The sequence below is a fragment of the Panthera onca genome, chromosome A3 (genome assembly GCF_046562875.1).
Source record: "Panthera onca isolate mPanOnc1 chromosome A3, mPanOnc1 haplotype 2, whole genome shotgun sequence".
Lineage (NCBI taxonomy): Eukaryota > Metazoa > Chordata > Mammalia > Carnivora > Felidae > Panthera > Panthera onca.
The window spans coordinates 60492944-60506016 of NC_138341.1; the positions used below are offsets into that span (position 1 = coordinate 60492944).

Here is a 13073-nt window from a genome sequence, read left to right on the forward strand (position 1 = left end):
TGGAACAGACCTAGGAACTGGTCAAGAGACTTGGTTCTATCACTCATTATCCTTGTGACCTTAAGCAAACTGCTTAACCTTAGTGGGGGTGGAGGGAGTGTCTTAATTTCTTTGTTTGTTATATTTGGGGGTAAGACTGGGTACTCTCCCACACTCTTTCCAATATGGGATGCCACTGGGGCACTGGAACTAGTGTATTCCTAGTCACCTTGCTTTAGTTGGAGGTCCAGATGGCAATTTTTTCCTTTCCTTTCCTTTCCTTTCCTTTCCTTTCCTGTCCTGTCCTGTCCTGTCCTGTCCTGTCCTTTCCTTTCCTGTCCTGTCCTGTCCTTTCCTTTCCTGTCCTTTCCTTTCCAGAAAGAGAGCATGGGTAAGGGGGGAGAGAGAGAGAAACAGAGAGAGAATCTCAAGCAGGCTCCACGCTGTCAGTCCAGAGCCTGACACAAGGCTCCAACCCACAAACCGTGAGATCATGACCTGAGCTGAAACCAAGAGTCAGTTGCTTAACCGACTGAACCACCCAGGCACCCCCCCGATGGCAATTCTTGGCCCTATACTAGTTCATATCTGCTCATAGGACGTAAAAGTTGACTAAAACTGGGGCACTAGCGTGAACCCCAGTCATCTTGTGACCCTGGAAAGCCTGTGGTCTCAGGAACTGTGATGACTCCTAACTTGCTTCAGGTATGAAAGGGTCATCTTAGCTCAGCTCCACGGGTCCCAAAGCCAGGAAACAACATTCTGGAGATTTGAACACAGATCAAAATTCTTATCCTTCTTGCTGTATCCATTGCTTCCTCCAGAGTAAAGACAAGAACAGTGATGATTTTATCATCTTTGATGGATTAGAGATGTGGCATGTAAAAAGTAGAAATTATAGGAGGTACATAAAATGAAAGAAACCTCTGACAACTATCATGAACTTCTTTTCTTCCTGATTTTTCCAGATATCCTTGAACATAAAAGCCTATTTTTAAAAATATATAAAATGGGTATAGTGTAAAGAATAACTATAGGTCAAAATTCATGTGGCTACCACCCAGGTTAACAAATAGAATGTTGCCAGCACCCCAGAAACCTTGTGTGCCCTTCCCAGATCGAAACCCTCCCCCACTCCCCTGGAGGTAACCACCATTGTAACTTCTGAGATAAGCATTTCCTTGTTTTTGTCATTACTGTTGTTGTGTTTTTTTTGTTTGTTTGTTTTTGCAGTTTTACCTTCCTATGTACCTATCCCTACAAGTATAGTTTAGTTTTGCCTGTTTGGGAACTTTATGTAAATGAATCATACATTCTGTATGTATTGTCTAGTGGTTTACTTCTTTTGTTTAGTATTATGTTTGTGAGATCAATCCATGTTGTCATGGACAACTAGAGTTCACTCATCGTCATTGCTTTATTTTACTCTGTTGTGTGAATAGACCACTATTTAGCCATCCTGTTATTGATAGGTATTTGGGTTGTTTCTGGTTTGGGGTTGTTACAAACTATATTATCTGGAACGTTTTTGTACATGTCTTTTGGGGCACATCTGTAGGACTTTCTCTGGGAATATGCCTGCAAGTGGGTTTGCTCGTCAGAGGGTCTGCCTGTTTCCAGCCAACTGTGATTATTGAATTTAATTTTCACTGGAGCTTTTAACCCATACATCTTTAATGGAAATTTAAAGTCTTTTGTTCTCATCTAAAAAGGTTTGTCTTTCCTATAGAAAAATGCAAGAATGGCAGCAGAAAAGCATTATTCTAACACCCTAAAAGCAGTAGGACTATCTGATGAGTTTGTTTCAAAGAAAGGCCAAAGTAGAAAAATATTTGAGTACTTCAGCAATCAAGAGATGAAAAGTTTCACTGAAGATAAAGAAAGGTAACATATATAAGATGTCTAAATGGTTTACCTTTGAAATAATTCTTACCTACTGGAAAGCATAAAACTGTTCTGTATTTTTAAAAGATCTCTTAACCTAACATATGTGAATTGTTGTAAAACATTGATATTTTAACATTTGACACATTCAGAACATTACATGGTGATGAGGTATCTTGTTTTTAAAGCAGAATAATTTAAATTCTGACTGACATAAATAATGAAAATAGTTAAGATGCTTTCAAATGGAGTTTTGAGAGTCAATCAAGGTTTGAAATAAGTTAGTTCCCAATTGACACTTTTATAGAGTTTTCTTGATAAATCGGAGTTCGTACACTTGAGGAAGACTGACTACTTGATGGCATACATTGCAAAGAGTTTGTTGACCTTTAAACCAAATCATTTTTCCTGTGAAAGATTGATACATTTCTTCCTCCAGCCTTAATGAAGAAGAAAAAATAGAAGAAGGAGAGAATGGGGAAGAAAATTATTTTATTGATACCAACAGCCAGGATTCTTACAAGGAAAAAGAGGAAGCTGATGAAGAGAGTGGAGAGGAGAAATCTGTCAAGGAGTAACATGGAATCAGTAGGGTCTCCTGTCTGAGCCCTGCAGTCAATTACAGCCTTGGGCATTAGCATCCATGCTCATGGTGTTCAGAACATCAGTGGGAACCTTGTGATATGTACAGGGCTCTTGAGCAAAGTCATGTGTAGCCTGAAAAGGCCAAATCCAGCCAAATGAATGGTTTTTGGATCAGTTAGAGTAAAGCTTTGGCTATTCAGGTTTTTTAATCGCTACATATAGTCTGTAACTTTGATCTCACTTGTATTTTTAAAAAGCATTTGAGAATCACAGCTGTCACAAACTGATTAGTTATAAAAATATATGTTACTTCCTTATTTGGGGTGGAAAAAAATGGCTTAGCATTGAGAGCAGAGAGAAGTATTGGCTTTTGGTGATTTGAAAACATTTTTCTCGGAAGCCTGAATCAATAAATATCTTAAAATTACACTATTTGCCCATTCTTTTCCTCTGCAATACATCTCACAAAATGAATCCTCACACTTGTTTTACTGGGTATTTTAAGTCTTATCTGAGCCATTTTTTTAAAAATAATAAAATACAGAAAAAATACATACTTGCAAATTTGCATACATTTCTGCACTGAGAGTTTGCTGTTAAATTATCCACACTATATCATTACTTTTTCTTTTTATCCCTAGTCTTATTCCAAATTATTTTTGATGTGTAAATTACTGGAAAAGTTTTTATATCAGTATTTTTTTAATTCTGTGTATTATGATGGAAATAATTGTAAGCATCTGAGTTATAATCTTAATTGAAGGTAAATATCAACCCTGTTGTGTATATGATGAAATTGTGCATAATAACTTGTTCAAGGAAAATCTCCAAAGAAATTCATATTTAACTCCTTTTTATTTTATTATTAAAAAAATAATTTTTTAAATGTCTTATTTATTTTTGAGAGAGCACAGTCAGGGAGGGGCAGAGACAAGGGGACAGAGGATCTGAAGTGGGCTCTGTGCTGACAGCAGCGAACCAGATGCGGGGCTTGAACTCATGAACCTTGAGATCATGACCTGAGCTGAAGTCGGACGCCCAACTGACTAAGCCACCCAGGTACCCCCAGATTTTTTTAAAAATATTTTTTTAATGTTTATTTATTTCTGAGACAGAGAGAGACAGAGCATGAGTGGGGGAGGGGCAGAGAGAGAGAGGGAGACACAGAATCCGAAACAGGCTCCAGGCTCTGAGCTGTCAGCACAGAGCCCGACGTGGGGCTTGAACTCACAGATCGCAAGATCATGATCTGAGCTGAAGCCGGACACTCAACCAACTGAGCCATCCAGGCGCCCCAAGGTACCCCCAGATTTAACTCTTTAATACTTGACCCAGTTGTTCTCAAATTTATATACACAATTTGTCTTTCTGCAATTATGGTAATTTGAGTTTATGAATCTATCATTTTTCCTCTCTAAGCAAATTTTTGTTTTAAAACTTCAAACCAGACATAAAGATGTGATAGGATAAGACATTTTCTTTTCTAAAAACAACCTCTTTTAAAGAGGATGAACTAGGGGCGCCTGCATGGCTCAGTGAGTAAAGCTTCCGACTTTGGCTCAGGTCATGATCTTGCACTCTGTGAGTTCAAGCCCTGTGTCAGGCTTTGCGCTGACAGCTCAGAGCCTGGAGCCTGCTTCAAATTCTGTCTCCCTCTCTCTCTGCCCCTCCCCGACTCATGCTCTGTCTCTCTGTCTCTCTCTCTTTCTCTCTCTGTCTCTCTCTCTTTCAAAATTAAACATTAAAAAAAATTTTTTTTTAAAGATGAACTAATTAAGGTGTATAGAATAGCAGTGATTCCCAACTGGAAATTTATGCTTTTAATTAAGAAATAAGGTGATTTTTCTCAAGGGCACATGTTTACTTATAATCCCTTTCCTATCATTTGTTCCAAAACTATTTGTCACTATAATTAGATTGTAAACTCTTTGAGAGTTGGCACCATTTTAAAATTCATTTTGTATTCCTTTAATATTTTGTACAGGATTGTGCATATGGTAAGCACTTAATAAAGGCTTGAATAAGTAGATGAATATGGTTTTTAATTATAATTATTTTGGCATGAGTACACAAGGGATTTAAAGCATCTCCCTTCTAATTTATTGAAAGCCTGTGAAACACAATCCACATGTTGTAATATTTAAAACATGACTTGCTTCCAAGGATTTTCTCCTCATTCTGTTCCTTCTCAGTTTCATGGGGACACTGTGGGACTTGGTTTTAGTACCAATGTTCAGCTTTCTTTTCTTTAAAAATGGGAATAATGTCTATTTGGGTAGCTGTAGGAGGGACTGGATGAAATCCTGTATGGAAAAAGCTCTTTGGAAACCAGGCTACTCAAATGATAATGTCAGAAGACAGAATATTCCTGAATAAACTTTTAACTTTAACTAACCATACTTTTATTTCAACTAGCTACAAAATGATTTAAGTATTGTATTAGAAATGATGTTTGGGGGTGCCTGTCTGGCTCAGTTGGTGGAATGTGCAACTGTTGATCTCAGGGTACGAGTTTGAGTCCCATGTTGGGTGTGGAGATGACTAAAAACAAATAAACTTGAAAAAAAAGTGTTTGAGCCATTTTTTTAAAGACAGTAGTCTGGTAAACATGGAGCCAAACTTAAAAGACACTGGCAGTTTCAAATCTGTATGTAAAATCACAATTTTTCTTTTAGAAGACATCAAATTGATAGCTGCTGGAAGATTTCTTTAGTGTGTGGCATTACACAGTGATGGGCACAAATCAGTCTTTAAAAAAAAAATATATATATATATATATATATAAATTTTGTTTGTTTGTTTATTTTTGAGAGAGAGCAGGGGAGGGGCAGAGAGAGAGGGAGACAGAATCAATCTCTGGCAGACTCTGTGCTGCCAACACAGAGTCTGACGTGAGACTTGAACTCAGAAACTGTGAGATCATGACCTGAGCTGAAAACAAGAGTCAGACGCTTAACCAACTGAGCCACCCAGGTGCCCCACGAGTCAGTCTTAATGATTAAGTCAAATATAGTTTTCACGTGGTAGGTAACTGGAAATGTTGTGCATTTGGATCATCAGAATTTGCTCCACAGTTCTATTCACTTATAGGATTGTCTGTTATTCATGATTAGCCAAGCATCAAGAAGGTGATCTTTTCCCCTTAAATAAGAAGAATATTACTGGGTTACCTACTGACCTCAAACACATATTTCTTCAGAAGAAATCATCTGGGTAATGGAGGATTAAGTGATTCTCTCTCTCTGTATATATATACATATACTTAATATAATTAATATACTTAAATATACATACTAAATTTTTATATTCATATAATATATAGTATATTTAAATTTATACTGTATATACTGCATGGCACACACATATGTAGATGTATATGTATGTAGAAAAATTGAGAAATTTTAGCCACCCCTGGTGGCTCAGTCTGTTGAATGTCACACTTCAGCTCAAGTCCTGACCTCATAGTTCGTGAGTTCAAGGCCTGCATCAGGCTGGCTGCTGTCAGTGTGGAGCCTGCTTTGGATCCTCTGTCCTCCTCTCTCTCTGCCCCTCTCCCACTTGCGCTTGCTCTCCTCTCTCAAAAATAAATTTTTTTAAATTACTTTTACTCCCTTTATTAGACTATACAATAAAACAAATTCACATACCTTTAAGGATACCAGGCATTCTATCCATGGACAATATTTTTAAAGTTATCTCTAATAATTTGAGAGTAGCAAAGATTTCAATATTTAGACCTAGGCAATAAAAATCATAAGTGTTGGGGCACCTGGGTGGCTCAATCGGTTGAGCATCCAACTTCAGCTCAGGTCATGATCTCACGGCTTGTGAGTTCGATCCCCGTGTCGGGCTCTGTACTGACAGCTCGGAGTCTGGAGCCTGCTTCAGATTCTGTGTTTCCCTCTCTCTCTGCCCCTCCCCTGTTCATGCTCTCTTTCTGTCTCAAAAATAAATAAACATTACAAAAAAAATTTTTTATAATCATAAGTGTTAAAATATTGCCTTACTGCTTAAAAAAAAAAATTTTTTTTTTTTTTACCCTTCTCCACCATCATATGCCTATGTGTAGATGTGTGTTCTCAGTGGTTGTTTCAGAAGGAAACAGCGTCTTATGAAATGAACTTTTAGTCAGTAAAATTTTATCAGTATATTAAGGTCTAAAGAAAGTGATTACCTTGTCCTAAATGCTCTAGGTATTCTCAATTTTTACAGCTTATAAGTTATCCTGATGTGGTCTGTGGTTGGCCAATTTACCTGCATCATCTTTTAGAAAAGTTAAAAGGGTAACTTTCATAGACATTTTTTTGTTTGTTTCTACAGAGGAAAATAATCCACAGTCCCAGTATACAGTATGTTCTTTTAATTCTACTTTAAAAAAAAATCCCAATATCCAGAATCTGCTTAGCAACTAATATAGATTGAATAAATGAAAGAACAAAACCATGGTTTGTAAGATTTCCTAACATTGAAAGCAGATATGTTAATATTTAGAATATCTACTTCTCTAGTTATTTTGTTATTTTTTTAGTCTTTTTTGTTTTATTGTAATAAGGTCTATGTTGAGCTCTGTATAAGTTTAAGGTATACAGCATAATGACCTCCATATATTGTGAAATAACTACCACAATAAGTTTAGTTAACACTCATATGAATACAAAAAAAAAAAAAAAGTTTTTTTTTCTTTGTGTTGAGAACTTTTAGGATTTACCCTCTTAGCAACATTCAAATATACCATATAGTACTGTTAACTATAGTCACCATATGCATTATATCCCCAGTACTTATAGCTGGAAGTTTGTACATTAAAAATTTTTTTAATATTTATTTATTTTTGAGAGAGAGAGAGAGAGAGAGAGAGAGACAGAGCATGAGTGGGGAAGAGGCAGAGAGTGAGGGAGACATAGGATCTGAAGCAGACTGCAGGCTCTGAGCTGTTAGCAGAGAGCCCAACACAAGGCTCGAACTCACGAGCCGTGAGATCATGACCTGAGCTGAAGTTGGACACTCAACCGAGCCACCCAGGTGCCCCTGGAAAGTTTGTACCTTTTGACCAGCTTTCTCCAATTCCCCCACCATCTACTTTTGTCCTTTCTGTAAAAACCAAGACTTTGTGGTCTTTACCAAGTTCTAAATCTCAATAAGAGAAGGAGATAAAAATTTGAGAATAAAAATAATAAAATCTGACATACAACTGTCAAGAGTCAAGAAATAATATACGTGTTTATATTTAATTCTGAAAAGATGGTATTACCAAAAAGTGGTAGCAGAATTTGCCTCTGGAAACAGTCTGGGTGTGGGCAGTGAAAGACTTATTTTTTTTTTTGTTTTGTTTTGTTTTCCTTTTCAAAATATATTGAAGAAAAATATAAATGAGTCTTTATCCTTGTTCGAAGCGATTTTCTAGTCATAGATTTAGAGTATCCTGGTATCAAGAAAAGAGTAAAACACCTATCTTTTCTTGATACTAAAAAAAAAAAACTTTAGAATAAAATATTTTGGGCATATACAAAAGTGGAGTGAATGGTCACAAACCCCACATCCCCATCAGCCAATTGTCAATAATTATCCACTCACAATTATTTCTTCTATACTCCCATCCACTACTCCCTAATTGTTTTGCAGCAAATCATAGTCATATTTCATGTGTACATATTCCAGTATGTATCTTGAAAAGGTAAAAACTCGGGGCGCCTGGGTGGCTCATTCGGTTAAGCATCTGACTTCAGCTCAGATCATGATCTCGCAGTTTGTGGGTTCGAGCCCCGCATCGGGCTCTGTGCTGACAGCTCAGAGCCTGGAACCTGCTTCAGATTCTTTGTCTCCCTCTCTCTATGACCCTCCCCCACTTGCACTGTGTCCCTCTCCCTCTCAAAAATAAATGAACATTTTTTCAAAATTAAAAAGAAAAGGTAAAAACTCTCCCTGTAAAATAATTCTCGTGCCTTAACACACATACAAAATGCATAATTCCTTAATACCAGTTATCTACTAGTGTTCACATTTAACCTATTGTCTTACACATTTTATAGTCTATTTGAATCAGGATCCAAACACTGCAGTTGGTTAATAAGTCTCTGAAATCTCTTTTAAATACATCTCTTTTTTACTTACAATTTTGTTGGTGAAGAGACCAGGTCCTTTTTTGTCCTGTAGGGTATCCCACTATGAATTTTGTCATTTAATGTGTTCCTCTGTTCTTTGTAAATTTTTTTAATGTTTTTATTTATTTTTAAAAGAGAGATCATGGGCATGGTAGGGACACAGAGAAGGAGACACAGAATCCGAAGCAGGCTCCAGGCTCCAAGCTGTCAGCACAGAGCCCAGTGAGGGGCTTGAACTCATGGACTGTGAGATGCTGACCTGAGATGAAGTTGGACACTTAACTGACTGAGCGACACAGGCACCCCTGCTCCTTTGTTCTTTGTCTTTCCTGTAAATTAGTGGTTACATCTAGGCTTGATCAGATTCATATTTGATGTTTATTTATTTAATTTGAGAGAGTATGTGTGCATGAGCAAGGATGGGCAGAGAAAGAGGGAGAGAGAGAGAATCCCAAGCAGGCTTTGTGCTGTCAGCACAGAGCCCAATGCTGGGCTCCATCCCATGAACCGTGAGATCATGACCTGAGCCAAAATCAAGAGTTAGATGCTCTACTGACTAAGCCCCATATTTGATGTCTTTGACAAGAATACTTCATAGGTGGTGGTGATATCTAATGATCTTTCCTTTGGCAATGTGATCCACCATTGCTGATTGTTGCTATAATTCCTCATGCCATTGTCTCTTCACTTGCTTTGGTTATCTGAAGCTCTCATCTCTGGTAGATTCCTTAGGGGAGGGCTTATGGAGGGAATATTCTCTGATTCCTTAACATTTTTTGCAACTGCTTGTCTATGGTGTTCATATTTGAAAATCAATTTGGCTGGATATAAAAGCTTTATCTCATAAAGTGTCTTAAATATGTCTCTGTTGTCTTCTGGAATAAAATATCATATGGTCTGATAGAAATCTTATTTTCTTGCCCTTGTATATAACTTTGTCTTTTTGCCTGATAGCCAAATTTTTTGTTTTCGTTGAAGTCCAATACTTTTACTATACTGCATCTCAGTGTTGGCTTCCTGACCCAGTTTCCCCAGGTATATGGTGTGCCTTTTTCTTTTTTTAAGTTTATTTTTTTTTAGTAACCTCTGTACCCAACCTGGGGCTCAAACTCACAACAACTCAAGAGTCACATGTTCTTCTGACTGACCCAGCCAGGCGCCCCTGTGGTGTACCTTTTTAGTATTTAGTTTCAAGTCTTCTTCTGTCTCAGAGAAGTTTTCTTGGATTATAGTTTTTAATATTTTTTCTATTCCATTGCTTTAAGAATCTCTTTATACAGGTGCCTGGATGGCTCAGTCAGTAGAGTGTCCTGCTCTTGATTTTGTGATCCCAGGGTCTTGGGATCAAGCCCCCTTTTGGGCTCCGTGCTGAGCGGGGAGCCTGCTTAAGATTCTCTCTCTCGCTCTCTCCCTGTGTTCTTCTTGCCCACTCACTCTCTCAAAAAGAAAGGGAAAAAACCTCTTTATATATGTTGGGGTGTGTGTGTGTGCACACCTTCTAAAGATTTCATTTCTTCATGAATTTTTTATTTTTTTCTCCAGTTTATTTTTAACATTTTTCTCATTTTTATTTCCTATTTATTTTAATACATTTTTCAAGATTTTATTTTTAAGTAACCTCTACACCCAACACAGGGCTCAAACATACAACCTCAAGATCAAGAGTCACATGCTCTACTGACTGAGCTAGCCAGGTGCCCCTTAACACATTATTTTTTTTGTATTTATTCTCTCTAGTCTTCATTTTTGAAATGATTGTTTTCATTTACTTCTGATCTTTCCTGGGTTTTTAACCTTTCTTTTAAAATCTTTTTTCATATCACTTTATTTCAGAATTTTTCTCATTGTAACTAATATTTTCTCTTATAGCTTTTAGCATTTTCTTTTAGCTCATTCTGAAATATGATGGCTATAGTTTTCATTTCCTTTGTGGAAATGAAATGTGTATTTTTTTTCTCATGTGCCTTTATTGTCCAAAGAGACATTATTCTTCTCTTGTTCTTTTATTTAAAATGAAACAAAACAAACAAACAAAAAAAAAAAAACAACTTTGAATAGGATTCAATTGTGATCCTTTTCCTTTGCTAATATTTTAAGTGACATGAGTTATACCATACTCTTAGGAAGAGAGAAGCAACTCAGGACAGCTTTTCTAGCTTCTGTTAAGAACTGTGCAGGGTCTAGGATTTTACCCTTCGTATATGTTAATGAGTTAGCATGTCACAATTTCATGGATGCTGACAGAAGACATGAGAATCCTGGGTCAAAGACAATGGACTGTTACTCATGGTGCAAGCAATAGCTGAAGTGTCAGCATGATGTTCATTTGAGCTGGCTCCCTTTGTCCCCAAGTTCCATGGGGAAGACCCAGAGGGACCATTCTGTGTACCTTCACATTGCGGTGGCCCGTGTTATAAGAGAAAAACACTGACGTTGGGGGAGTTGCAACTTTTGTAGTAGGTGGAAACAAGACTGTAATTTGTCTGGAGGTAGAGGTGGGAGAGACATTACTTCACCCCTCAAGGTTGCTTACTGCAAACAAAACCCTGAGAAAATGACCCGGGTAAAGAGTGGTCAGGACGCTGCATTCTGGCATGTCTAGCAAGAATGTGTTTGGACTCAGGGCCCGGGGCAGATCGCCTCCTCCAACAGATTTAAACTCTGTTGTTTGTATGATGTTATTAAAATAAAATAAGGGCTTGAATTCTCTGAGATTTTCTACTCTGGTTACCCATGAGCTTCTATCTGGATCTTCTGTTTCCTTTGCTCCTGTTGTCCCTGCTCATAAAAATTTCCCCTCGGGCTCCTGGCTGGCTGAGTCGGTAGAGCATAGGACTCGGGGTGGTGAGTTCAAGCCCCACATCAGGGGTAGCGTTTACTTAAATTTTTTTCTCCTCAACATGGGACTTTTTCCTGGGAGGATCCTTTGGTCATATCGGGCCTGCAAATCACTCCAGCATTCTCAGACCTTCCTGTCATCTTCGTACTTACCTTCATATGGGAGCCTGCAAATTCTGTCCTCATTTCTTGTGCTGTTCTCAGAACAGCCTGCTCAATTGTCAGGTAAGTACCTGATGGCAATTTTAGGACTCTCAGATCAGATCCTCAGTGCCTTCAAAAGTGCCTTTGACTTCTCTACTTCCTTTTACAGTCTTCCTGACAACACGAGCTTCTTTTTCCATTTTGGAATCTGTGACTGTATCTTATCACCTGATTTTATTGTAGATGTTAGCTGAAGGTTTTTGGTTTTGTCATTGTCTGTTTATATGGGTGGATCCGGGGGGCGCCTGGGTGGCTCAGTCGGTTGAGCGTCCGACTTCGGCTCAGGTCATGATCTCATGGTTTGTGAGTTCTAGCCCCGCGTCAGGCTCTGTGCTGACAGCTCAGAGCCTGGAGCCTGCTTCAGATTCTGTGCCTCTCTCTCTCTCTCTGCCCCTCCCCCACTCACACTCTGTCTCTCTCTTTCAAAAATAAATAAACATTAAAAAAAATTTATGTGGGTGGATATGGAAAGATTTAAACACTAGACTACTGCCACTACCTCTTCTCCAGACCCATTTTCCCTGTGTACTTTTTGAACTGTTTGATTTTTTTTTTTTCACTGTATTACTTAGAAAAAAATAATTAAAAGTAGATACTGGACTGGAGTAAAAGTGTTAGTCACCTTTTACCACTGAAATGAAATGAAAGATGGTGATAAATTCCAGTGCTATAGGTAACAAGCAGAGAAGGGAGATGAGGGGGAGCTCAAATTTATTTATTTATTTTTTAAATTAAAAAAAAAATTTTTTTTTTTGAGAGATTGACAGAGCATGAGCTGGGAAGGGTCAGAGAGAGAGGGAGACACAAAATCCAAAGCAGGCTCCAGGCTCTGAGCTGTCAGCACAGGGCCTGACATGGGGCTCGGAACCACAAACTGTGAGATCATGACCTGAGCCGAAGTTGGACACTTAATGGACTGAGCAACCCAGGTGCCCCTCAAGCTACAAATTTAAATGAAGTGGTTAGACTGTGTGACCTTGAAACAAAACCCTGAAAGGGTAAGGGGTGGCTCCAGGGGTTTTCAGCCGGGAAAGTACTGCAGGTAGGGAAGAGCCAGTGCAGAGCTCTTGAGAGGAGTGTGCTTGGATGTTTGAAGAACAGCCAAGAGGCCAGGGTGGCTGGAGCAGAGGAAGAGGAGGAAAAGGCTGGAGATGAGATGAGAAAGACATGGGGCAGGGGGTGGGGCACAGAGAAGGAGGGGATCTTGGAAGCATTGAGTGAGATGGGGAGCCACTGGGTAAATGACATGACAGCATTTAGGGTCATTCTGCAGCTGGATGAGAGTGGTCTGTAAGTGGCAAGGGTAAAAGCAGGAAGGTCACTTGTGAGACTTTGTAAATAGCCCACAGTGCAAATCCAAGTGTGTCTAATTTCAAAGCCAGGTCTTCTTCCATTATGTACTAAAGTGCTCATAAGGGAGATTCTTACTTCTAACGTATGGGCTGTAATTTTTCCCCCCAAAACTATTCTATTACAAATAAG

At 38.4% G+C, this 13073-nt stretch overlaps 1 protein-coding gene across 12 annotated transcripts in view; it reads left to right on the plus strand.

Annotated features, from left to right (window-relative positions):
* The window catches only part of FAM161A (FAM161 centrosomal protein A), a 62563-nt gene that overhangs the window by 29928 nt on the left and 19562 nt on the right, over positions 1–13073 (plus strand). For 8 of the 12 annotated variants that reach the window (XM_081795277.1, XM_081795276.1, XM_078444524.2 and 5 more), the window contains one exon: positions 1709–1863. The exons of 2 other annotated variants lie outside the window; for them this stretch is intronic. In XM_081795277.1, coding sequence (XP_081651403.1) covers positions 1709–1863 — 155 coding nt within the window. Of the gene's footprint in view, positions 1–1708; positions 1864–2302; positions 4482–13073 lie in introns of those variants that run through there. 2 more of the 12 variants (XM_078444530.2, XM_078444527.2) reach the window with 1 other exon arrangement.